This window comes from Xenopus tropicalis, chromosome 7 (genome assembly GCF_000004195.4).
Source record: "Xenopus tropicalis strain Nigerian chromosome 7, UCB_Xtro_10.0, whole genome shotgun sequence".
Lineage (NCBI taxonomy): Eukaryota > Metazoa > Chordata > Amphibia > Anura > Pipidae > Xenopus > Xenopus tropicalis.
The window spans coordinates 132,707,847-132,735,340 of NC_030683.2; the positions used below are offsets into that span (position 1 = coordinate 132,707,847).

General features: G+C 53.9%; 2 protein-coding genes across 2 annotated transcripts in view; one reads left to right on the top strand and one right to left on the bottom strand.

The window, feature by feature from the left end:
* Positions 1-27,441, bottom strand: alpl (alkaline phosphatase, liver/bone/kidney). The gene is made up of 12 exons (XM_031906454.1): positions 27,285-27,441; positions 12,765-12,900; positions 11,931-12,053; positions 10,329-10,444; positions 8,878-9,052; positions 8,556-8,731; positions 4,735-4,878; positions 4,172-4,241; positions 2,990-3,124; positions 2,586-2,777; positions 1,273-1,392; positions 1-349 (listed from the first exon to the last, which is right to left on the bottom strand). The coding sequence occupies exons 2-12, from the start codon at positions 12,823-12,825 to the stop codon at positions 78-80; spliced, it is 1,584 nt and encodes a 527-aa protein (XP_031762314.1). The 5' UTR covers positions 12,826-12,900; positions 27,285-27,441; the 3' UTR covers positions 1-77.
* Positions 1-27,494, top strand: part of ece1 (endothelin converting enzyme 1) — a 67,971-nt gene that overhangs the window by 4,394 nt on the left and 36,083 nt on the right. Inside the window, exons 2-3 of the mRNA XM_031906452.1 lie at positions 4,610-4,683; positions 7,832-7,881. Of these exons, the coding sequence (XP_031762312.1) occupies positions 4,644-4,683; positions 7,832-7,881 (90 nt within the window). The 5' untranslated portion in view covers positions 4,610-4,643. The remainder of the gene's footprint in view (positions 1-4,609; positions 4,684-7,831; positions 7,882-27,494) is intronic.

The following is a 27,494-nucleotide window of genomic DNA, read 5'->3' on the forward strand; positions in this document are numbered from 1 at the left end:
TTCTAGGATGAGTCCATTCTCCGTCAGGGCCGGGGCAGTAAAGCAGAGGTAGTTCATTTACACTGGGTTCTGCCCCATTAGTAGAAGAGCTGGAGGGAGAGGAGGGGCAGTAGGGCCGACACCAGCGTTAGGGAGGTTCTGGCGCCGTAACTCTCTTTGCCAGACGTGCAGTGGTCCTGGTTCTGCCCAATACAGGCCGCGTAGGCCATGACGTGGGGGATATAGTTCTGTTCATGGACCCCGTGCAGGAGGTGCGCCATTGGGCCCTTGGCAAACACCGCCACGTCCTCCCCACCGTGGGTTTCCATACGGAGCGGCACCGCCGACTGGGCCAGGTAGTTGGGGTGGGCTGCAAATGGGAGAACAACTGGGTCAATGGGGGGTCCGACAGCGTTATACAGTCATGTAAAGGGCAAATATAGTGATTATTTCCTCTATAAATGTATCGGCCTCCCTGCTACATTGTGTCAGGAGTCAGTACAGCCAGTGAGAATGGATATTGGGGGGTCGTTATTCTGATAATGGGGGGTTCCGACAGCGTTATACAGGGAGTAGGGGTGCTGGGAGTAGGGATGCTGGGAGTAGGGGTGCTGGGAGTAGGGTTGCTGGGAGTAGGGATGCTGGGAGTAAGGGTGCTGGGAGTAGGGGTGCTGGGAGTAAGGGTGCTGGAGTTAAGGGTGCTGGGAGTAGGGGTGCTGGGAGTAAGGGTGCTGGGAGTAGGGGTGCTGGGAGTAAGGGTGCTGGGAGTAAGGGTGCGGGAGTAAGGTGCTGGGAGTAAGGGTGCTGGGAGTAGGGGTGCTGGAGTAGGGGTGCTGGGAGTAAGGGTGCTGGGAGTAAGGGTGCTGGGAGTAAGGGTGCTGGGAGTAAGGGTGCTGGGAGTAGGGGTGCTGGGAGTAGGGGTGCTGGGAGTAGGGGTGCTGGGAGTAGGGGTGCTGGGAGTAGGGGTGCTGGGAGTAGGGGTGCTGGGAGTAGGGGTGCTGGGAGTAAGGGTGCTGGGAGTTAAGGGTGCTGGAGTAAGGGTGCTGGGAGTAAGGGTGCTGGGAGTAGGGGTGCTGGGAGTAGGGGTGCTGGAGTAAGGGTGCTGGGAGTAAGGGTGCTGGGAGTAAGGGTGCTGGGAGTAGGGGTGCTGGAGTAGGGGTGCTGGGAGTAAGGGTGCTGGGAGTAAGGGTGCTGGGAGTAGGGGTGCTGGGAGTAGGGGTGCTGGGAGTAGGGGTGCTGGGAGTAGGGGTGCTGGGAGTAGGGGTTCCCCCCCTGTAACTCCCGGCTACTCACAGAAATCCACAGTGGAGACGTTCTCCCGTTGCCCATTCACCAGTTTGTAGCCCGGGCCGTTCCCATACAGGATGGAGGTGAAGGGCTTCTGGTCCACGTCGCTCACAGCCGGAGCCAAACCTGGGAACGGAGATCATGTGTCATGTATGTTACACGCTAACCTGGGCGCCATCTTGCTTGTGCGCTGAAACCCACCCAGTGCTCATTAGGGGTGCAGATGATTAGCAGTTGTCAAGGAAATATCATGTGGGGTAGCATTATCCCCACTATCCCAGGGGTCCTTACACTGGCCTCATGGGAACTCGGGGTACAGTTATCCCTAATTTTTCCCAGGGGTCCCTGCACCAGCCTCATGGGAACTTGGGGTACAGTTATCCCTAATTTTTCCCAGGGGTCCCTGCACTGGTGTCATGGGAACTTGGGGTACAGTTATCCCTAATTTTTCCCAGGGGTCCCTGCACTGGTGTCATGGGAACTTGGGGTACATTTATCCCTTATCTATCCCAGGGGTCCCTGCACCAGCCTCATGGGAACTTGGGGTACAGTTATCCCTAATTTTTCCCAGGGGTCCCTGCACTGGTGTCATGGGAACTCGGGGTACAGTTACCTCTAATCAACCCCAGGGGTCCCTGCACCAGTCTCATGGGAACTTGGGGTACAGTTATCCCTAATCTACCCCAGAGGATCCCTGAACTGGTTTCATGGGAATTTGGGGTACAGTTATCCATAACCTATCCCAGGGGTCCCTGCACTGGCCTCATGGGAACTTGGGGTACAGTTATCCCTAATCTACCCCAGAGGATCCCTGAACTGGTTTCATGGGAATTTGGGGTACAGTTATCCATAACCTATCCCAGGGGTCCCTACACTGGCCTCATGGGAACTTGGGGTACAGTTATCCCTAATCTACCCCAGGGGTCTCACACCAGTCTCATGGGAACTTGGGGTACAGTCATCCCTAATCTATCCTGGGGGTTCCTGCACCGGTCTCATTGGAGCTTGGGGTACAGTTACCCCTAATCTACCCCAGGGGGTCTCACACCAGTCTCATGGAAACTTGGGGTACAGTTACCCCTAATCTACCCCAGGGGGCCCCTGCACTGGTCTCATTGGAGCTTGGGGTGGAGTTACCCCTAATAACTGTCCCTTCAGGAGCCTCGAGGGGCTGGAGGTTCCGCGGTACATAGGCCCCCACCTACCAAAGATGGAGGTTCCGCGTTACATAAGCCCCACCTACCAAAGATGGAGGTTCCCCGGTACATAGGCCCCACCTACCAAAGATGGAGGTTCCCCGGTACATAGGCCCCACCTACCAAAGATGGAGGTTCCCCGGTGGGTGTAACCCCCGAAGGTGAAGACGTGGGAGTGGTCGGCGGTGACCACTGTTAGGGTGTCCTCTTCGGATGTCATGCTCCCCGCCAGCCCAATAGCGATGTCCATCTGTACCGCCTCGTGCAGCGCTTGGTTTGCCTTCCCCTCGTGGTGTCCGTGGTCTATTCTTCCCCCTGAGAACCAGAGAACAGTCAGTCCAACTATACCTAGAACCCCAATTAAATTAAATTTGCTCCCACTGTACCTAGAACTGCTCCCCAACTCGTACAAACCCCAACCCAATACCGTGTCTATCAATAAAGTTCTGATGGGAAATGTAATGTTGGGTTTCTCATTGATTTGGTCAAGACTTTCTGGACCATTCACAGAACCAGACTGGACTCACCTTCTACAAGGAGGAAAAATCCCTCTGGGTTTTTCCTCAATATTTTGATTGCCATTTCCACCATTTCAGGCAAAGATGGGTCCATGGTCGTATTTCTCTCCAACTCATACAGCATGTCTATTGGCTCAAAGAGTCCTGCAGAACAGACAGTCATTAGCGGCACGGGAGGTGCCATAGTGTTTCCCTTAGACAGTACAGTATGGGGGTACAGCTTATTGTGTGCCCAGAACATTCCTTCTCTGTATATTTGTATTTATACATATGGGTAGGGGGTGCCATAGTGTTTCCCTTAGACAGTACAGTATGGGGGTACAGCTTATTGTGTGCCCAGAACATTCCTTCTCTGTATATTTGTATTTATACATATGGGTAGGAGGTGCCATAGGTTTCCTTAGACAGTACAGTATGGGGGGTACAGCTATTGTGTGCCCAGAACATTCCTTCTCTGTATATTTGTATTTATAACATATGGGTAGGGGGTGCCATAGTGTTTCCCTTAGACAGTACAGTATGGGGGTACAGCTTATTGTGTGCCAGAACATTCCCTCTCTGTATATTTGTATTTATACATTGGTAGGGGGTGCCATAGTGTTCCTTAGACAGTACAGTATGGGGGTACAGCTTATTGTGTGCCCAGAACATTCCTTCTCTGTATATTTGTATTTATACATATGGGTAGGAGTGCCATAGTGTTTCCCTTAGACAGTACAGTATGGGGGTACAGCTTATTGTGTGCCCAGAACATTCCTTCTCTGTATATTTGTATTTATACATATGGGTAGGGGGTGCCATAGTGTTTCCCTTAGACAGTACAGTATGGGGGTACGCTTATTGTGTGCCCAGAACATTCCTTCTCTGTATATTTGTATTTATACATATGGGTAGGGGTGCCATAGTGTTTCCCTTAGACAGTACAGTATGGGGGTACAGCTTATTGTGTGCCCAGAACATTCCTTCTCTGTATATTTGTATTTATACATATGGGTAGGAGGTGCCATAGTGTTTCCCTTAGACAGTACAGTATGGGGGTACAGCTTATTGTGTGCCCAGAACATTCCTTCTCTGTATATTTGTATTTATACATATGGGTAGGGGGTGCCATAGTGATTCCCACAGATGACACAGTAGGGGGTGGAGCTTATAGTAATTATGCAGGTAGGTGACTGCATATAAGACACTTACCAAGCAGATGATCCACTTCCTGCGGATTGACAGACAGTAGCTGTTGCCGGTTCCAGACATATCGGGCCGCCTGCGGAAGGGACAAGTTTAGGGTCGTACTGGCGTGTTATTGGCGTGTTATTGGCGTGTGATAGGCGGTTCCTATGTATGTACAGTGTGTGTATATAAAGTGCTGCTTCCTGTCTGTGTGGGGCAGGAATGAGTTCTTTGGGCTTTTATCCCTGGTTCACCCCCGCCCTGTGTTACTAAGGATTATGGGTAAAGTTGCGCACAGATGGAGGGAACATCCCCTGCGACTGATACAGGTTCTTGTTTCAAGGCCCAAACGTTGCCGGGGTGGGTTCTCCTGTATTTGCCCCAGGGGAGGGTACTCGGCGCCGCTATAGGTTGCACATTTGTCCGGTTCTCACAAACCAATTGGTTCTGCTTTATCTTCAGGTCTACAGACTCCGCCCCCCAGAACCGTCGCCCGATGCCCACCCAGGGGATGTGTGCGCACCTGTATGTGCCAGGTAAGGGCGTGGCACCGGCAATGGGCATCACATAGAAATGGGAGAATTTACCTGTTTATTGGGTTTTTGGTCCAGCCAGATTTGGGTCAGGTTTAGTCCGTCCAATCGAGTGCCGCTCGCCTTGTCATCATTGGGGTACTCCACGTCCGAGGTGTTTCTGGGGTACATGTACTTCCTGCCCCCTCCCATAATTACCTGCGGGGAAATTGGGAACAAAGTCCAGTTCTGAACTTACAGGTCCAATATTATCCAATTTCTGTCCGGGCACAGAGGTACCCGCTCCCCCCGGGCACAGAGGTACCCGTTCCCCCGGGCACAGAGGTACCCGCTCCCCCCGGGCACAGAGGTACCCGCTCCCCCCGGGCACAGAGGTACCCGCTCCCCCCCGGGCACAGAGGTACCCGCTCCCCCCCGGGCACAGAGGTACCCGCTCCCCCCGGGCACAGAGGTACCCGCTCCCCCCCGGGCACAGAGATACCCGCTCCCCCCCGGGCACAGAGATACCCGCTCCCCCCCCGGGCACAGAGATACCCGCTCCCCCCCCCGGGCACAGAGATACCCGCTCCCCCCCGGGCACAGAGATACCCGCTCCCCCCCGGGCACAGATACCCGCTCCCCCCCCCCGGGCACAGAGATACCCGCTCCCCCCCCGGGCACAGAGATACCCGCTCCCCCCGGGCACAGAGATACCCGCTCCCCCCACCCCGGGCACAGAGGTACCCGCTCCCCCCGGGCACAGAGATACCCGCTCCCCCCACCCCGGGCACAGAGGTACCCGCTCCCCCCAGGCACAGAGGTACCTGCTCCCCCCGGGACTTTTCTGGGTGCAGTTATACTGCTTATTGGTGCCAGGCTAATGAGTCCCACACCCGACCCCCTACATTGTGTGTAATGTGAGTGCAAGCTCTTGTTACTTATTACAGTCAGTGTAACCCTTTGTGTGCCCCTCGCAGAATAGAGAAATCCCAGCTGGCACCAAATACCTTTAGTTCCAGCTCATTTATGGAGCATTTGGCACCACCGGGGAGCGGATGTTCTTCCCCAGATACAGCGCAGCCTTTTATAGTGAGGAATCTGGTGTGGGGCTGGGGGGGTTCTTGGCTCGGACCCTCACATTCCGTAGCGCTGACCTCCCTTCAGCTGTTTTATGGGCTTTATCCCGACAGTCGGGAACCATTGTGGCTTCTCACTAACAGAGAGAGAGAGGTGCCCCCTATAGGCGGGTAACTGGCACCGCTGTCTGTGCCTCCTATTAATGAGATTGGCATCGGGGAATGGGGTAACTGGCACCGCTGTCTGTGCCTCCTATTAATGAGATTGGCATCGGGGAATGGGGTGACTGGCACCGCTGTCTGTGCCTCCTATTAATGAGATTGGCATCGGGGAATGGGGTGACTGGCACCGCTGTCTGTGCCTCCTATTAATGAGATTGGCATCGGGGAATGGGGTGACTGGCACCGCTGTCTGTGCCTCCTATTAATGAGATTGGCATCGGGGAATGGGGTGACTGGCACCGCTGTCTGTGCCTCCTATTAATGAGATTGGCATCGGGGAATGGGGTGACTGGCACCGCTGTCTGTGCCTCCTATTAATGAGATTGGCATCGGGGAATGGGGTGACTGGCACCGCTGTCTGTGCCTCCTATTAATGAGATTGGCATCGGGGAATGGGGTGACTGGCACCGCTGTCTGTGCCTCCTATTAATGAGATTGGCATCGGGGAATGGGGTGACTGGCACCGCTGTCTGTGCCTCCTATTAATGAGATTGGCATCAGGGAATGGGGTAACTGGCCGGGCAAGTAACATGCCAGTCAGGTCCCACCCTACAGGCACAGGGGGGTCTTATGGTTTGTTCCTGTAACAGCCCCAGTCCCCCTGTAACAACCCCTTTCAGTCCGCCACATGGGGGCAACTAAGGGAAGGCAGCTTGTTCCTAGCTGTGCTGAGATTATCTATCTATCCAATATCTGTCACCTGCCTGCCTGCCTGTCACCTGCCTGCCTGCCTGTCACCTGCCTGCCTGCCTGTCACCTGTCTGCCTGCCTGTCACCTGTCTGCCTGCCTGTCACCTGTCTGCCTGCCTGTCACCTGTCTGCCTGCCTGTCACCTGTCTGCCTGCCTGTCACCTGTCTGCCTGCCTGCCTGTCACCTGTCTGCCTGCCTGTCACCTGTCTGCCTGCCTGTCACCTGTCTGCCTGCCTGTCACCTGTCTGCCTGCCTGTCACCTGTCTGCCTGCCTGTCACCTGTCTGCCTGCCTGCCTGTTACCTGTCTGCCTGCCTGTTACCTGTCTGCCTGCCTGTCACCTGTCTGCCTGCCTGCCTGTCACCTGTCTGCCTGCCTGTCACCTGTCTGCCTGCCTGTCACCTGTCTGCCTGTCACCTGCCTGCCTGTCACCTGCCTGCCTGCCTGTCACCTGTCTGCCTGCCTGTCACCTGTCTGCCTGCCTGTCACCTGTCTGCCTGCCTGTCACCTGTCTGCCTGCCTTGCCTGTCACCTGTCTGCCTGCCTGTCACCTGTCTGCCTGCCTGTCACCTGTCTGCCTGCCTGTCACCTGCTGTCTGCCTGCCTGTCACCTGTCTGCCTGCCTGCCTGTTACCTGTCTGCCTGCCTGTCACCTGTCTGCCTGCCTGTCACCTGTCTGCCTGCCTGCCCTGTCACCTGTCTGCCTGCCTGTCACCTGTTCTGCCTGCCTGTTACCTGCCTGCCTGTCACCTGCCTGCCTGTCACCTGCCTGCCTGCCTGTCACCTGTCTGCCTGCCTGTCACCTGTCTGCCTGCCTGTCACCTGTCTGCCTGCCTGTCACCTGTCTGCCTGCCTGTCACCTGTCTGCCTGCCTGTTACCTGTCTGCCTGCCTGTTACCTGCCTGTTACCTGCCTGCCTGCCTGTTACCTGCCTGCCTGCCTGTCACCCGCCTGTTACACTGGGATTTTTAGTAATAAAGGAGTAAAACACCCTGTAACTGTGGGTTTGGGCTCAGAACCGAGGTGCCATTATCCTGCCCAGTTCTTGCACTATTCTGGGATATTTACAGGCAACACAATCCCCCCCTACTGCCCCAGGGGCTGTTATTAGTGCAAATAATACCCCATACACTATCTCTATTGTTCCGCAGCACAGAACTAATAATCCCTGTGTTCTGTTCTAGTGAAACGGGTTCTGCTGGAACTGGGATTTGGCTCCGGGACTCCTGGAGAGGTGAGTGAAGGCCAATACCGGGCCCCGGCGTCTTGTTGGGTTTTAGATCTGTTTTTGTACAAGTCGGGGGGCAATTGTATGGGGCCCAAAGCTGCTCGTCACATGACCAAAGCTGATTCAGTTCCATCTGGACCTTGAGGCCGGTTCTGCCCGTCAGTATAGGGAAAAGAATAGGGACTAGGGCTGACTGTGCACTACTTAGGCAATCTGTCCCAGATTTGGACTGCCCTTGTAATGCTCATGGACTTGGGCAGAGTCCAATGGGTTAATCATAGGAAACAGAATGTTTTGGGTCCATTTAATACCAAATGGGCTTCTGACCAGCGGCTACAACCTGCCTGTGTGGGCTCCTTGGCCCCAGTCCATCTGTCCATAAGGGAAAAGCCTTACATAAACCAATAAAGACCTCACAAACCAGTACCAGCTGGTCCAAAATCCCTGCAGTGTCTGCCTAACTGGTTCTCCCATAAGTGGCCAGGATTGGTCGGCTGGTACCAGTGGATCTGCCCGTGGGGCCCAATATTGGTAAATTCCCATTAGCCTCCCTTTATGCCCACCATATGCCATTGGACACAGTACCCATCTATGTATTGGGAAAGTGGCCCTGGCGGTTCTGGGGGCCCCAGCACTGTAAGTGGAAGAAATCGGGGTCCCCGTTTGTGCTTTGCGCTCACCTCAATATTCGGGACATTGTGCATGAGTTGCCAGGCGATGTCCTTACAGCCCTGTTCCACCGCCTCCTTGGGCATCTCCAGGTCCGAGTACCAGTCTCTGTTCACGCAGTGGGCATAGGCGGCGCTGGGGGTGGCATGATTAATCCGCGTTGTGGTTACTACCCCTACGGATTTCCCTGGAGGCAGAAAAAATGGGCATTAAGCCCCTTGAGAAGAACTAGTGGCAAACTGACCCAATTGCACCAGCCTTGTGTGCCCACTTTATCCCATTGGTGTCTTTGCCAGCCCCTGCCCCGTGCCAGTACCCGGCCCCCTGGCTCACCTGCTTGCTTGGCCCATTTCAGGATGGAGTCCACCTCGTTGCCCCGGGTGGTGTTACACTGGCCCCGCACTGCGGCTGCATTGACTCCCACTGTGCCCTCGTTGGCTTTCACCCCACATAGATAGGCAGTGGCAGTGCCCGCGCTGTCTGGCACCTGTGCGTTGGTGTTGTAGGTCTGTGCGGGAAGGAAATGGTTAATGGGGTTGCCGTGCCAGGGAACACAGGGGGCTGGGGTGCTGTTACCCATAAGGGCCCCTTTCCGTGTATGGACCCGGGTCCAGTTCTGGGCAGACAAAGCTCTAGAACTTCTCATTTTACTGGGAAAGGAAAAGCTGCAGATTAAATGGCCAATAAATAGGACTTTCCTAGCGGCGGGTTTGGGTTTCACTGGAGAGTGACCGGGCCGGTTCTACTTGTGCAATTGGTTCTCCTTTGTTTGTAGTAAACACTGAAACCCAATGGAACCTGGGTTAATTCTGCCCTCGCTCTCCTGTATGGGGGGCATCAGATTGTGCCCAGGGATAGGCTGCTCTCCTGCCCCTGAGTGCCAATAACCTGCCCAGCAGAGGGGCAATAGCAGCCATGCCAGTGGGTGGCAGCTTAGTGCCCTTAATGTTCCCCCCTGCCTGGGCATCTGTGTGATTCTGCCCTACTCTGGGTAAGCAATGCTAAGTTCTGCCCCGGCACGGGGTGGCACAGGGGAATCTGCCCCCAGGAGTCATGGGAGGGACATCTCCATGGAATGTGTTGGTGCTATAGTAATGTTACTTACCCCCCAACAGGGGGCAGCAGGGTCTGATTTCTCCATAGTGACAGCACTGGGGGGCCCTCAGGTCTGCACTTGTGTCGCTACAGGCCAGAATGACCCTGCAGGGGGGCTTGTGGGTTCACTGGGGGGGTGCAGTCGGCTCTGGCTGGATGGGAAAGGGGGGGGGATTGTTCATGGGGGTAATTAGATCCATATGCAGGTTAATTGGAAGGTTCCACACTGCACTGGATGGGGGGGAGGCCTTGGTCCCCTTTAGGCCCAACAGGTGGTACTGGCTGCTCTGGGCTGACCCAACATGAACCTGGGGGGGTGTGAGGCCCAGATGTTTGTGCTTCTGTCCCAGAATAGTTCTGGTGCCTCCGGACGGGACAGGAAAACACCGAGAGATTCACTTGAGGTCTCGGCTGAGATCCCAATGGAAAAGCAGATTCCCCAGCCCAGAGGGACACAAAGATTCTCTCATTGCCGAGGGGCAAAAATACACCGTGTGGGGCAAAAATACACCGTGTGGGGCCCCGGAGCCAAAATAGCCAGTGGGAGGCACAGAGCGTTAATGAGCCGCTGGGTCTGTGGCCTTGGCTGCCCCGGAATGGGCCGATCCGGGCAGCACCCTGGTATAGTCGGTGCCACTCTGTGCCCTGCCATGGGGGGAGCTGCCCTATTGGGGGGTATAACTCTGTACCTTGGAGAGAGCCACGTGGGGAAACTTGTCCATTTCAAGCTGTGTCTCTTCCCCGGGCTGCCCGGCCATTTGCCCTTTGAGAATCCGCGTGGCTGTTACTGTGGGCACCCCCATACCTGCAATAATGGGGTACAGTGGTTAGTAAAGTGCTGCCCAAATCTGATTGGTTCTCTTGTTAAGCAATCATGTGCTCGCCGTTCTGTCCTTTGTTAATATCCTACTGTGCAATAAAGGGGAATATCCCTGGTGGGTCTGTATTGGGTTGGGCTGTGCCTGGGGGGGGCGCTGATGGGTCTGTATTGGGTTGGGCTGTGCCTAGGGGGCGCTGATGGGTCTGTATTGGGTTGGGCTGTGCCTAGGGGGCGCTGATGGGCCTGTATTGGGTTGGGCTGTGCCTAGGGGGCGGCTGATGGGTCTGTATTGGGTTGGGCTGTGCCTGGGGGGGGGCGCTGATGGGTCTGTATTGGGTTGGGCTGTGCCTAGGGGGCGCTGATGGGTCTGTATTGGGTTGGGCTGTGCCTAGGGGGCGCTGATGGGTCTGTATTGGGTTGGGCTGTGCCTGGGGGGGGGCGCTGATGGGTCTGTATTGGGTTGGGCTGTGCTAGGGGGCGCTGATGGGTCTGTATTGGGTTGGGCTGTGCCTAGGGGGCGCTGATGGGTCTGTATTGGGTTGGGCTGTGCCTGGGGGGGGGCGCTGATGGGTCTGTATTGGGTTGGGCTGTGCCTAGGGGGCACTGATGGGTCTGTAATTGGGTTGGGCTGTGCCTGGGGGGGGCGCTGATGGGTCCTGTATTGGGTTGGGCTGTGCCTAGGGGGGGGCGCTGATGGGTCTGTATTGGGTTGGGCTGTGCCTAGGGGGGGGGGCGCTGATGGGTCTGTATTGGGTTGGGCTGTGCCTAGGGGGGGGGGCGCTGATGGGTCTGTATTGGGTTGGGCTGTGCCTAGGGGGGGGGCGCTGATGGGTCTGTATTGGTTGGGCTGTGCCTGGGGGGGGCGCTGATGGGTCTGTATTGGGGTTGGGCTGTGCCTGGGGGGGGGGCGCTGATGGGTCTGTATTGGGTTGGGCTGTGCCTAGGGGGCGCTGATGGGTCTGTATTGGGGTTGGGCTGTGCCTGGGGGGGCGCTGATTGGGTCTGTATTGGGTTGGGCTGTGCCTGGGGGGGCGCTGATGGGTCTGTATTGGGTTGGGCTGTGCCTGGGGGGGGCGGCTGATGGGTCTGTATTGGGGTTGGGCTGGTGCCTGGGGGGGCGCTGATGGGTCTGTATTGGGCTGTGCCTGGGGGGGGGCGCTGATGGGTCTGTATTGGGTTTGGGCTGTGCCTGGGGGGGGGGCGCTGATGGGTCTGTATTGGGTTGGGCTGTGCCTAGGGGGCGCTGATGGGTCTGTATTGGGTTGGGCTGTGCCTAGGGGGGCGCTGATGGGTCTGTATTGGGTTGGGCTGTGCCTGGGGGGGGCGCTGATGGGTCTGTATTGGGTTGGGCTGTGCCTGGGGGGGGCGCTGATGGGTCTGTATTGGGTTGGGCTGTGCCTAGGGGGCGCTGTTGGGTCTGTATTGGGTTGGGCTGTGCCTGGGGGTCAGTTTTTGCCCTGGGGGCACTTACCATCACCCAGGAACATGATGACGTTCTTTGCCACGTTGGTGTTGAGGTTCTGCAGCAGCAGCAGCGCATCCCTCAGTGTGTCTTGGGCCTGGCGCCGCCAGTACTTTGGGTCCTTCTCTTGTTCTTGAGGGAAAGATCCAGCAAATCCATTAATCATGTGATCTGCATAATTACTTGCCCTAATGAGGGTCTAACCCAATGGGGGGGTTAAACCCAGAAATACCGATAAGGGCAAATAAGTCCTGCCAGGGGGCCGGCCGCCCAGGGGTCCCAGTCGGTCACGTTGCCCCCAGGGGTGCCAGTCGGTCACGTTGCCCCCAGGGGTGCCAGTCGGTCACGTTGCCCCCAGGGGTGCCAGTCGGTCACGTTGCCCCCAGGGGTCCCAGTCGGTCACGTTGCCCCCAGGGGTGCCAGTCAGTCACATTGCCCCTTGTAGACACTCTCTCTTTAAAGCAGTGAGGGGTAAGAGGGCAGAACTGCCTCGTTAGAGAGGGTTAATATTCAGCTCGTTATTAGGAACTCCCAGCTGCCTGCGCTTGACCCCCCAACACAGCGTGACCCCTTTGGGTTAATTGGTTACTCCGTGTTAATGAGCAGCCACAGCTGGCAGGGTCCGTCAGCGCCGGGCAGTGTAATCACCCTAACGAACCTCTGGGGCAATATCCGCTGTATGGGGTATAATTCCCATTAATATTAAGGTGCCAGGCGTGCCTCTCACTCAGGGCGGAGCCTACAGTGGCCCCTGAAGCCTGGCCCCGTCTCATTGGCTCCAATGTGTCTGAGGGGCTGAGCTGGCAGGGCTAAACCCCAACATCTGTACCCCCTGAATGTTACCTGGGAACGTGACAGACTCAGAGAGGGTCCCCAGCAGGAGCAGCACCCACAGTTTCACCATCGTTCTCTCCCCTCGGCCACAAGGCTGGCACTCGGATCTGCTGCTCAGAACAACTCAAAGTTTCTATTGGCCGCCCTGCAATGCAGAAAGGAACAGGGAATCACTATTTACACTGAATTATTTGCCTCACTGCCCCCGGATAAAGCTGAAGTTTCCCTGCGCTGCTATAATCCACTTACACCTCTTGGCACCTTCCTCTGGGCATTTTATTGGCACCCAGAGCCTTTCCACTGCCAACTGAAATGTCATTTGCCCTAATACCCTAATACCCCCCCACCTTAAGCCTGAACTTTCCTTTGTGCCAATTGTATTCTCTGTTTTATATTCAGTTATTAATAACAAGGTTACAGATATATAGAAACATTGGGGTAACAGTCACCCTGCTATAGTTCCAGGGGTACCCAGGGCACAAATAAGCACTCACCCCAAATCCCCCCCTAACTGGCCTTCAGGCTGGGCCCCCTTAGCCCATAACAAGGTTACAGATATATAGAAACATTGGGGGTAACAGTCACCCCGCTATAGTTCCAGGGGTACCCAGGGCACAAATAAGCACTCACCCCAAATCCCCCCCTAACTGGCCTTCAGGCTGGGCCCCCTTAGCCCATAACAAGGTTACAGATATATAGAAACATTGGGGTAACAGTCACCCCGCTATAGTTCCAGGGGTACCCAGGGTACAAATAAGCACTCACCCCAAATCCCCCCTAACTGGCCTTCAGGCTGGGCCCCCTTAGCCCATAACAAGGTTACAGATATATAGAAACATTGGGGTAACAGTCACCCCGCTATAGTTCCAGGGGTACCCAGGGCACAAATAAGCACTCACCCCAAATCCCCCCCTAACTGGCCTTCAGGCTGGGCCCCCTTAGCCCATAACAAGGTTACAGATATATAGAAACATTGGGGTAACAGTCACCCCGCTATAGTTCCAGGGGTACCCAGGGCACAAATAAGCACTCACCCCAAATCCCCCCCTAACTGGCCTTCAGGCTGGGCCCCCTTAGCCCATAACAAGGTTACAGATATATAGAGATATTGGGGTAACAGTCACCCTGCTATAGTTCCAGGGGTTCCCAGGGCACAAATAAGCACTCACCCCAAATCCCCCCCTAACTGGCCTTCAGGCTGGGCCCCCTTAGCCCATAACAAGGTTACAGATATATAGAAACATTGGGGTAACAGTCACCCCGCTATAGTTCCAGGGGTACCCAGGGCACAAATAAGCACTCACCCCAAATCCCCCCCTAACTGGCCTTCAGGCTGGGCCCCCTTAGCCCATAACAAGGGTACAGATATATAGAAACATTGGGGTAACCGTCACCCTGCTATAGTTCCAGGGGTACCCAGGGCACAAATAAGCACTCACCCCAAATCCCCCCCTAACTGGCCTTCAGGCTGGGCCCCCTTAGCCCATAACAAGGTTACAGATATATAGAAACATTGGGGTAACAGTCACCCCGCTATAGTTCCAGGGGTACCCAGGGCACAAGCACTCACCCCAAATCCCCCCCTAACTGGCCTTCAGGCTGGGCCCCCTTAGCCCATAACAAGGTTACAGATATATAGAAACATTGGGGTAACAGTCACCCCGCTATAGTTCCAGGGGTACCCAGGGTACAAATAAGCACTCACCCCAAATCCCCCCTAACTGGCCTTCAGGCTGGGCCCCCTTAGCCCATAACAAGGTTACAGATATATAGAAACATTGGGGTAACAGTCACCCCGCTATAGTTCCAGGGGTACCCAGGGCACAAATAAGCACTCACCCCAAATCCCCCCCTAACTGGCCTTCAGGCTGGGCCCCCTTAGCCCATAACAAGGTTACAGATATATAGAAACATTGGGGTAACAGTCACCCCGCTATAGTTCCAGGGGTACCCAGGGCACAAATAAGCACTCACCCCAAATCCCCCCCTAACTGGCCTTCAGGCTGGGCCCCCTTAGCCCATAACAAGGTTACAGATATATAGAGATATTGGGGTAACAGTCACCCTGCTATAGTTCCAGGGGTTCCCAGGGCACAAATAAGCACTCACCCCAAATCCCCCCCTAACTGGCCTTCAGGCTGGGCCCCCTTAGCCCATAACAAGGTTACAGATATATAGAAACATTGGGGTAACAGTCACCCCGCTATAGTTCCAGGGGTACCCAGGGCACAAATAAGCACTCACCCCAAATCCCCCCCTAACTGGCCTTCAGGCTGGGCCCCCTTAGCCCATAACAAGGTTACAGATATATAGAAACATTGGGGTAACAGTCACCCCGCTATAGTTCCAGGGGTACCCAGGGCACAAATAAGCACTCACCCCAAATCCCCCCCTAACTGGCCTTCAGGCTGGGCCCCCTTAGCCCATAACAAGGTTACAGATATATAGAAACATTGGGGTAACAGTCACCCCGCTATAGTTCCAGGGGTACCCAGGGCACAAGCACCCCAGATGAGGAGAGTGGTGCCCCCATGTATAATTTCTTCCTCCTTTGTGATGTAGGAAAGTACTGGTGTTTATTCAGCACAAGTCCCAACACAGCACGATTACACGTGGGGGCACACACACACCCTATAAGGTGCTGAAGGCTCGGGGGCAATCAGTGTGGCAGCCCCCACCCATAGAGATAAACAGGGAACGTGGGATCCGCCCTTATGATTCCTGGAAAAGCCAAAACTCCACCCAGAAAGGGTTTATCCTGGCGACGCAGCACATTCCCGCCGAGGGGCTTTATCTTTAGCGTTTGTTTTACTTTGCCTTTTCTGATTAAATTACACTCCCCCCCCCCGAAAAGAACAGGGACCCCCGTGGGGAAGTGGAGCCAATGGGCTGCCCCCCCGCTGTCTGCCTGACCGGCCCCCTCACCCCAAACGGATCTTTCTTTTTTTTTAAAAAATATTGTTCAAAATTGCGATTTGTCCATCAAGGAAAGCGGCGATTTCTGGCGAAACTGTCAGGTTGGACCTGGGGATCTGCCCCCGGGGTCCTGGGAGCGATGGGGTAATGGGGCAATGGGAGAGATGGGGCAATGGGAGTGATGGGGCAATGGGGTAATGGGGCAAATTTCACTGGTAACGGCGGAACCTGCCAACCGGTTCTCTGATCTTGCGATTGGTCGGATTTGTTGCACTGAAATTGGTCGTTAGGGAGAGAGAAATCTTAGTGTGTGTGGGGGTCAGATGGAATCCTTAAGGTGGCCATACACGCACCGATATTATCGTACGAAACATCGTCGGATCGCCACGTGTATGGCCACCTTTAGTCATGGCTTGGGGGGTGTTGTTATTGGGGGGCTGTCCCCTTATTCTCCCTGCCCTGTGCGAGAAGGCCGGGGCTGAGAGTTGGGGGGCTGTTATTAGGGAAAGGTGGGGCTGAGAGTTGGGGGGCTGTTATTAGGGAAAGGTGGGGGCTGAGAGTTGGGGGGCTGTTATTAGGGAAAGGTGGGGGCTGAGAGTTGGGGGGCTGTTATTAGGGAAAGGTGGGGGCTGAGAGTTGGGGGGCTGTTATTAGGGAAAGGTGGGGGCTGAGAGTTGGGGGGCTGTTATTAGGGAAAGGTGGGGGCTGAGAGTTGGGGGGCTGTTATTAGGGAAAGGTGGGGGCTGAGAGTTGGGGGGCTGTTATTAGGGAAAGGTGGGGGCTGAGAGTTGGGGGGCTGTTATTAGGGAAAGGTGGGGGCTGAGAGTTGGGGGGCTGTTATTAGGGAAAGGTGGGGGCTGAGAGTTGGGGGGCTGTTATTAGGGAAAGGTGGGGGCTGAGAGTTGGGGGGCTGTTATTAGGGAAAGGTGGGGGCTGAGAGTTGGGGGGCTGTTAATAGGGGTTCAGTTTCTCAGGTGAGTGTGGGACTTTGGGGTGCCAGGGGGTGCTGCAGTAAGATGCTGGAACCTCCGTGCCTGAGGGGCGCACACTGGGGCAGTTCTGGCGCTGGGACCTCGGCAGTGAATGAGTCACAGGATCCCAATCTGGGGGGCAAGTTCCCAATCTGGGGGGCAGTTCTGCCTGTTTATGACTCCTGGTTCGGCCCCTGTGACCCCAGCATTGCCGCTGGTACCCCATATCTAGTTTGGGGTGTGCAAAGGAAAGCCTGTTGCCAAGGTAACTTGTTACGGGGTGGAACAGTAATGTAGTGAAGATCCTTAGTGTTGGGCTGGGGGTTAATCTTTCCTGCCTGCCCCGGGGAGTCCGACCGTAAGGCTCTGGGTTCCCCACTAACGAGGAAATAACATTTCAGGGATGTAAAATTGGGAACGTTCCCCTCGTTTCCTGCACATCTGGTTTGGGGGGAGAAACTCTTCCCTGTGCCAATTCCCCCGATCCCACACAGCGAAACCCTGCCAACTCCCTGCACCCCACTCACTCATGTATTCCTTAATGTGAGTCTTCCGACACTGGTGCAGGGAGTTAGACTAGTGACCTATAAGAGACGAGCTTGTTTTGGGGGTGCAGGGAGTTAGACTAGTGACCTATAAGAGACGAGCTTGTTTTGGGGGTGCAGGGAGTTAGACTAGTGACCTATAAGAGACAAGCTTGTTTTGGGGGTGCAGGGAGTTATAGATTAGTAACCAATGAGAGACAAGCTTGTATTGGGGGTGCAGGGAGTTAGACTAGTAACCAATGAGCAACAAGCTTGTATTGGGGGTGCAGGGAGTTAGACTAGTAACCAATGAGCAACAAGCTTGTATTGGGGGTTCAGGGAATTACAGATTAGTAACCTATAAGAGACAAGCTTGTATTGGGGGTGCAGGAAGTTACAGACTAGGAACCTATAAGAGACGAGCTTGTATTGGGGGTGCAGGGAGTTACAGATTAGTAACCTATAAGAGACAAGCTTGTATTGGGGGTGCAGGGAGTTACAGACTAGGAACCTATAAGAGACGAGCTTGTATTGGGGGTGCAGGGAGTTACAGACTAGGAACCTATAAGAGACGAGCTTGTATTGGGGGTGCAGGGAGTTACAGACTAGGAACCTATAAGAGACGAGCTTGTATTGGGGGTGCAGGGAGTTACAGACTAGGAACCTATAAGAGACAAGCTTGTATTGGGGGTGCAGGGAGTTACAGACTAGGAACCTATAAGAGACGAGCTTGTATTGGGGGTGCAGGGAGTTACAGACTAGGAACCTATAAGAGACGAGCTTGTATTGGGGGTGCAGGGAGTTACAGACTAGGAACCTATAAGAGACGAGCTTGTATTGGGGGTGCAGGGAGTTACAGACTAGGAACCTATAAGAGACAAGCTTGTATTGGGGGTGCAGGGAGTTACAGACTAGGAACCTATAAGAGACGAGCTTGTATTGGGGGTGAGAGCTTGTGGCTTTCTGCCTGTAGTAGAACTGCCACTTTCTGGCAGGGGCTTCTGGGAACTGTAGTTGAGCCACAGGTTGATCACAGCTGCATTTGGGGTGAATAAGAGACATTTGGGGGGCCCCCCATGGGGGCTACTTACCCCGCCAGGCGACATGTGAAGTAGCAGAGGCACATGAGGACCCCCAGGGCCACCAGGGAACATAGGGCCCCCGTGAGGAGCACCTGCTGCTCGTTGCTCAGAGTCATGTTGGGGGGCCGGGGGGCTGCGCGCTGACTGCTCTACCCACCGACACAACTCCCTGCAGCCTGTCAGCACTTCTCCAGATTAAATCCTACCTCATCCGCTAATTCCTACAGATTAACTGATAGAGACCTGCCCCTGTCACTCATACAGTGTCCCGCCCCCTGGGCTCCTGTCACTCATACAGTGTCCCGCCCCCTGGGCTCCTGTCACTCATCCACAGTGTCTTGTCCCCTGGGCTCCTGTCACTCATACAGTGTCCCACCTCCTGTCACTCATACAGTGTCCCGCCCCCTGGGCTCCTGTCACTCATACAGTGTCCCGGCCCCTGTCACTCATATACAGTGTCCCGCCCCCTGGCCCCTGTCACTCATATACAATGTCCTGCCCCCTGGCCCGTCACTCATATACAGTGTCCCGCCCCCTGGCCCCTGTCACTCATATACAGTGTCCTGGCCCCTGTCACTCATATACATTGTCCCGCCCCCTGGACCCTGTCACTCATAAACAGTGTCCCGCCCCCTCGCCCCTGTCACTCATATACAGTGTCCCGCCCCCTGGCCCCTGTCACTCTTATACAGTGTCCCGCCCCCTGGGCTCCTGTCACTCATATACAGTGTCCCGCCCCCTGGGCTCCTGTCACTCATATACAGTGTCCCGCCCCCTGGGCTCCTGTCACTCATATAGAGTGTCCCGCCCCCCTGGGCTCCTGTCACTCATATAGAGTGTCCCGCCCCCTGGGCTCCTGTCACTCATATACAGTGTCCCGCCCCCTGGGCTCCTGTCACTCATATACAGTGTCCCGCCCCCTGGGCTCCTGTCACTCATATACAGTGTCCCGCCCCCTGGGCTCCTGTCACTCATATACAGTGTCCCGCCCCTGGGCTCCTGTCACTCATATACAGTGTCCCGCCCCCTGGGCTCCTGTCACTCATATACAGTGTCCCGCCCCCTGGGCTCCTGTCACTCATATACAGTGTCCCGCCCCCTGGGCTCCTGTCACTCATATACAGTGTCCCGCCCCCTGGGCTCCTGTCACTCATATACAGTGTCCCGCCCCCTGGGCTCCTGTCACTCATATACAGTGTCCCGCCCCCTGGGCTCCTGTCACTCATATACAGTGTCCCGCCCCCTGGGCTCCTGTCACTCATATACAGTGTCCCGCCCCCTGGGCTCCTGTCACTCATATACAGTGTCCCGCCCCCTGGGCTCCTGTCACTCATATACAGTGTCCCGCCCCCTGGGCTCCTGTCACTCATATACAGTGTCCCGCCCCCTGGGCTCCTGTCACTCATATACAGTGTCCCGCCCCCTGGTCCCCTGTCACTCATACACAGTGTCCCGCCCCCTGTCACTCATACACAGTGTCCCGTCCCCTGTCACTCATACACAGTGTCCCGCCCCCTGTCACTCATACACAGTGTCCCGCCCCCTGTCACTCATACACAGTGTCCCGCCCCCTGTCACTCATACACAGTGTCCCGCCCCCTGTCACTCATACACAGTGTCCCGCCCCCTGTCACTCATACACAGTGTCCCGCCCCCTGTCACTCATACACAGTGTCCCGCCCCTGTCACTCATACACAGTGTCCCGCCCCCTGTCACTCATACACAGTGTCCCGCCCCCTGTCACTCATACACAGTGTCCCGCCCCCTGTCACTCATACACAGTGTCCCGCCCCCTGTCACTCATACACAGTGTCCCGCCCCCTGTCACTCATACACAGTGTCCCGCCCCCTGTCACTCATACACAGTGTCCCGCCCCCTGTCACTCATACACAGTGTCCCGCCCCCTGTCACTCATACACAGTGTCCCGCCCCCTGTCACTCATACACAGTGTCCCGCCCCCTGTCACTCATACACAGAGTCCCGCCCCCTGTCACTCATACACAGAGTCCCGCCCCCTGGTCCCCTGTCACTCATACAGTGTCCTGCCCCCCACCCAGTTTGCCTTACACCCCCACTGACAATTGATGGGCCGTTCCAGTCCCTGATGCAGAGAGGGATTACTTCCCCTTTAGTTCTCCAGACACAGAACATTCCGCTCGGGGTATTTGGCAGCCAAGAAATTCCTAAATTCCTAGATTCCTATAGATACGATTCAATAGTGTGAGCCCCAAGATTATATTTATAATCCCCAACTCTCTGTGGGGGCAGAGTGGGGGGGCAGGGAGACCCCTCTATTGGCGTCAGGATTATTGCCCCCAGTGGCCCCGTCTGCCTCACACCTGCTCACATTTCCCATCTGGCTGCCCCCCCCCCCCCGGGAATAAGATGTTCCGGCTGCAACATCAGTGTTTCTTCCTATTGCACATCTGCATCCGGCCAATCCCGGCCCTGTACTGCCAGGGGCCACCGGGCCCTAAACTCTCAGCTGGGCTTTATTATGAGCCAAATGACTGACTTTCAGAAGTAACTTAAAGGGGAAATTCACCTTCTAAATGCACTTTTGTTCAGGTATTGCAGAAATAATACCCATAATAACAACAATGACCAATATTATTAGCGTTACTAACATCTGTCCCATAGCAACTGTTACAGTTAGTACATTAGTCGGTCCATTTCACACAATAAGCTGTACCCCCATACTGTACTGTCTAAGGGAAACACTATGGCACCCCCTACCCATATGTATAAATACAAATATACAGAGAAGGAATGTTCTGGGCACACAATAAGCTGTACCCCCATACTGTACTGTCTAAGGGAAACACTATGGCACCTCCTACCCATATGTATAAATACAAATATACAGAGAAGGAATGTTCTGGGCACACAATAAGCTGTACCCCCATACTGTACTGTCTAAGGGAAACACTATGGCACCCCCTACCCATATGTATAAATACAAATATACAGAGAAGGAATGTTCTGGGCACACAATAAGCTGTACCCCCATACTGTACTGTCTAAGGGAAACACTATGGCACCTCCTACCCATATGTATAAATACAAATATACAGAGAAGGAATGTTCTGGGCACACAATAAGCTGTACCCCCATACTGTACTGTCTAAGGGAAACACTATGGCACCCCCTACCCATATGTATAAATACAAATATACAGAGAGGGAATGTTCTGGGCACACAATAAGCTGTACCCCCATACTGTACTGTCTAAGGGAAACACTATGGCACCCCCTACCCATATGTATAAATACAAATATACAGAGAGGGAATGTTCTGGGCACACAATAAGCTGTACCCCCATACTGTACTGTCTAAGGGAAACACTATGGCACCTCCTACCCATATGTATAAATACAAATATACAGAGAGGGAATGTTCTGGGCACACAATAAGCTGTACCCCCATACTGTACTGTCTAAGGGAAACACTATGGCACCTCCTACCCATATGTATAAATACAAATATACAGAGAGGGAATGTTCTGGGCACACAATAAGCTGTACCCCCATACTGTACTGTCTAAGGGAAACACTATGGCACCCCCTACCCATATGTATAAATACAAATATACAGAGAGGGAATGTTCTGGGCACACAATAAGCTGTACCCCCATACTGTACTGTCTAAGGGAAACACTATGGCACCCCCTACCCATATGTATAAATACAAATATACAGAGAAGGAATGTTCTGGGCACACAATAAGCTGTACCCCCATACTGTACTGTCTAAGGGAAACACTAAGGCACCTCCCTACCCATATGTATAAATACAAATATACAGAGAGGGAATGTTCTGGGCACACAAAAATCTATCTCTTTCAGCTTCCTTAGTAATTCATAATTTCTGGCTAATATACCCCCATCTTCCCCCCCCCCCCCCCCCCCCCCCCACTGTCACAGTGTAACCCCCATATCATATATGTAACTATTGTACCTCTCCTGCAGTAGAACTGGCCTATGGAATGAAGCAAGTTAACAGCTGATAGGTTTGTTCCGCAGGCTGATGGTGGTAGAAGTGGATCTGACTGGGCAGTTGGCAGGATCTGCCCTGGGAAGGGGAATAAACATCTCATGGGGGGGGGAAAGGGGTGCAGAAATCCCTAGATACAATACTAGAGAAAGGTCACTTGGTTCTCTTTGAAATTGAGAAGGTTATAATAACACCAATAACCTTCAGCTTTTCTGCTGCTCAGGGTCTGGTGTAAGCTCTTTGGGCAGGGAACTCCCTCCTACTGTGTCTTTTAGCCAATGGCATTTACTCTGTGTATTAATAATTATTTTCCAGTTATTATTTAGTTATGTCCACTGTGACAGAATGCTCTGTTATACAGATAGCTAGAATCTCAGCCATAAAGCAGGGCAGGACTGCTGCTTACAATGGGGGGGGATCAGATAGGATCTGTGCCACTGTGACAGAATGCTCTGTTATACAGATAGCTAGAATCTCAGCCATAAAGCAGGGCAGGACTGCTGCTTACAATGGGGGGGGGGATCAGATAGGATCTGTGCCACTGTGACAGAATGCTCTGTTATACAGATAGCTAGAATCTCAGCCATAAAGCAGGGCAGGACTGCTGCTTACAATGGGGGGATCAGATAGGATCTGTACCACTGTGACAGAATGCTCTGTTATACAGATAGCTAGAATCTCAGCCATAAAGCAGGGCAGGACTGCTGCTTACAATGGGGGGGGATCAGATAGGATCTGTGCCACTGTGACAGAATGCTCTGTTATACAGATAGCTAGAATCTCAGCCATAAAGCAGGGCAGGACTGCTGCTTACAATGGGGGGATCAGATAGGATCTGTGCCACTGTGACAGAATGCTCTGTTATACAGATAGCTAGAATCTCAGCCATAAAGCAGGGCAGGACTGCTGCTTACAATGGGGGGGGATCAGATAGGATCTGTGCCACTGTGACAGAATGCTCTGTTATACAGATAGCTAGAATCTCAGCCATAAAGCAGGGCAGGACTGCTGCTTACAATGGGGGGATCAGATAGGATCTGTGCCACTGTGACAGAATGCTCTGTTATACAGATAGCTAGAATCTCAGCCATAAAGCAGGGCAGGACTGCTGCTTACAATGGGGGGATCAGATAGGATCTGTGCCACTGTGACAGAATGCTCTGTTATACAGATAGCTAGAATCTCAGCCATAAAGCAGGGCAGGACTGCTGCTTACAATGGGGGGATCAGATAGGATCTGTGCCACTGTGACAGAATGCTCTGTTATACAGATAACTAGAATCTCAGCCATAAAGCAGGGCAGGACTGCTGCTTACAATGGGGGGATCAGATAGGATCTGTGCCACTGTGACAGAATGCTCTGTTATACAGATAGCTAGAATCTCAGCCATAAAGCAGGGCAGGACTGCTGCTTACAATGGGGGGATCAGATAGGATCTGTGCCACTGTGACAGAATGCTCTGTTATACAGATAGCTAGAATCTCAGCCATAAAGCAGGGCAGGACTGCTGCTTACAATGGGGGGATCAGATAGGATCTGTGCCACTGTGACAGAATGCTCTGTTATACAGATAGCTAGAATCTCAGCCATAAAGCAGGGCAGGACTGCTGCTAACAATGGGGGGATCAGATAAGACTCTATATAAACAAACTCCTGCCCCATTCGGCACCATTAGTTAGACCTGGGCCCATTTACCCCCCAGTTAGATTCCCGAACTCAATGCTCTGGGTATTTTGAACAATAAGCAGTAATTCTCAGTGGGAGGGTTTATTGGACATTTCTCTATGGAATTTGTTTTCTCTCTTAGGGACTGAGCTAAAGGCTTTACTTTATTAGAGAAACGCAAGCTCCGCCTTCCTCCCCCCCCCCCAGAGAGACCTGCCCCCCCTGTTACCTGCAGTGTCACCCAATCTGGGCCAAGGGCAAGTCTGTGTAGGGTTTGGTACCTGCACCCCAAGTCCCACTGATAGGGGGGGTAGCAGCAATGTGGCCCCAATATATCTGCCCCTATCTGCCCCCCAGGGAACAACAGCAACAACATTTACCCATAACTATAAACCCAGTGAGAATGAGGAATGAATGGATATTGGGGAGTTGTATCAGGAGTCAGAACCAGCAGTGCAGGGAAGGGAAAGGGACAGACACAGTGACAGTTACACATAACTATAAACCCAGTGAGAATGAGGAATGAATGGATATTGGGGAGTTGTATCAGGAGTCAGAACCAGCAGTGCAGGGAAGGGACAGACACAGTGACAGTTACACATAACTATAAACCCAGTGAGAATGAGGGATGAATGGATATTGGGGAGTTGTATCAGGAGTCAGAACCAGCAGTGCAGGGAAGGGAAAGGGACAGACACAGTGACAGTTACACATAACTATAAACCCAGTGAGAATGAGGGATGAATGGATATTGGGGAGTTGTATCAGGAGTCAGAACCAGCAGTGCAGGGAAGGGAAAGGGACAGACACAGTGACAGTTACACATAACTATAAACCCAGGGAGAATGAGGAATGAATGGGTATTGGGGAGTTGTATCAGGAGTCAGAACCAGCAGTGCAGGGAAGGGAAAGGGACAGACACAGTGACAGTTACACATAACTATAAACCCAGGGAGAATGAGGAATGAATGGGTATTGGGGAGTTGTATCAGGAGTCAGAACCAGCAGTGCAGGGAAGGGAAAGGGACAGACACAGTGACAGTTACACATAACTATAAACCCAGTGAGAATGAGGGATGAATGGATATTGGGGAGTTGTATCAGGAGTCAGAACCAGCAGTGCAGGGAAGGGAAAGGGACAGTCACAGTGACAGTTACACATAACTATAAACCCAGTGAGAATGAGGAATGAATGGATATTGGGGAGTTGTATCAGGAGTCAGAACCAGCATTGCAGGGAAGGGAAAGGGACAGACACAGTGACAGTTACACATAACTATAAACCCAGTGAGAATGAGGAATGAATGGATATTGGGGAGTTGTATCAGGAGTCAGAACCAGCAGTGCAGGGAAGGGAAAGGGACAGACACAGTGACAGTTACACATAACTATAAACCCAGTGAGAATGAGGGATGAATGGATATTGGGGAGTTGTATCAGGAGTCAGAACCAGCAGTGCAGGGAAGGGAAAGGGACAGACACAGTGACAGTTACACATAACTATAAACCCAGTGAGAATGAGGAATGAATGGGTATTGGGGAGTTGTATCAGGAGTCAGAACCAGCAGTGCAGGGAAGGGAAAGGGACAGACACAGTGACAGTTACACATAACTATAAACCCAGTGAGAATGAGGAATGAATGGGTATTGGGGAGTTGTATCAGGAGTCAGAACCAGCAGTGCAGGGAAGGGAAAGTTACACATAACTATATTCAGTATCTGCCGGATCTCATTATCACCCCCCTGAGTTTCAGGCGAGACCGAGCCTTTCCCACAATCCCACCTGCTAACGAGCCCCCCCAAACACAGAGGTGCCAGTCGTTACACATTAACAGCCCAGGTGATTGCACTGACCCATTGTGCTCAGCGGAGCAGATACTGACAAGTTTCTTCCTGGGCTTTTCATTGTCTTGTAAATTCAATTTCCTTCCTATGGGGGGGGGGGGGTCTTGCCTAATTGCTACACAGACACCGGGCACCATTCCCAAATAACATCTCCCCCCCCTCTGTCTGGGTACATATTTGCCCTTACAGGGGGTAATTGATGCCTCTCCTTTGTTTGCTCATAGACAGTGGCCCATTTTCCTATTTCCCAGTCTCGGTGGCCCCTGGGCTCGTATTGTAGCCAGTCCCCAGCCTGTATGTCTGTACCTGGGGGGGGGGGGGGAGGCTAGTGGGACCCCCTGGTGCCATTTTTATTCTGTTTGTTACATGAGCGTCAGATATGTGGGAATAAAGTGGATTTACCCTCAGCCAATCAGAACATTCCTAGGAATAATGAACTGCTACAAGGGGGCAAATATCCACCAATCACAGCCCCCCCCCCCCGTCTAATTTCCTGAGGCCCCCTAACCCCCCAGCCTGTATCCCTAGCCCCCCGCAGATTCAGTTCTCTGCTGGGAGACTATTCCCTGCACCCACTACCCTTTCGGTACAGAGACCTCTCTGCAGTTTCTTTCCAGCTCAGTTTCACTCTAAATCCTCCTTTCTCTGATCTTGTGCCCCCCCCTGCACCCTGTGCTCCCACCCCATGCAATGTGCGGACCCCCTGCTAATGCTCTGCTCTTTGAGGGGCCCCATTGGGTGACGGGCTACTGTGTCCCAAACAGCCCTGGGGGCCCAATGGAACTGCCCTAATCTGCCCCTGATCTTGCTACAATCTCAATAGAGGGTGGGGGTAAGAGAACCCCCTTCCTCTATTACAAGACCCCCCTGCCCAACTGCCCTAGATACCCCAGAGGGGCAGGAGCAGCTCCTTTTCCCCAGCCAGCAGGGCAAGTACAAAGCAATTTGCCTCCCTAAGTGTTTCCTCTCCAGGGAATGTGCCAACATGTTGTGCAAGTACCTGTGGGGCGCCGGGCACGTGTGCCAGTCCCATACCAACCCTCGGTTTGTGGGCATGGGGGGCATGAGTGCCAATCCCATACCAACCCCAGTCTGTGGGCATGGGGGGCATGTGTGCCAATCCCATACCAACCCCAGTCTGTGGGCATGGGGGCATGTGTGCCAATCCCATACAAACCCCAGTCTGTGGGCATGGGGGCATGTGTGCCAATTCCATACAAACCCCAGTCTGTGGGCACGGGGGGCACTTCATGCAACATTCACTCTCACCCCAGCCAGCTGCTGACTATAAACTGCAAGCTCTGTGGCTCAGAAGTGGGAAAGTTCTGTGGCCAATGTGTCCCATTCCGACTCCCAGCGGAACAATGGCCCCTTGCAGGGATGTGTAGCCCCCCAGGCGCTGTGCCAATTAGGGGGGGCACAAGTTCAGACATTCCCTCCCTGACCCTTCACCCCATCCCTCCAGCAGATGTTGAGCAGAGAAGTGGGGGCTGCTGTAGCCCAGGGGACCCCTGGGGGGGTAGAACTTACCTACTGGTGCTGTGGCCACAGCGGAGCCTGATACTGGGAAGGGTTAGTCCTGGGCTCCAGCTGATCCTTCCCTCCCAATTGGTTCCAGGATCTGAACCCCCAGTAGCCGTTCGTGCAGGAGATGATGGTGGAGGTGTAACCAGGGCGCAGCCCATTGGCATTCAGGGAGCAAATCCTCACCCTCCCCAGGATCCCAGCCCCTTCTGCTCC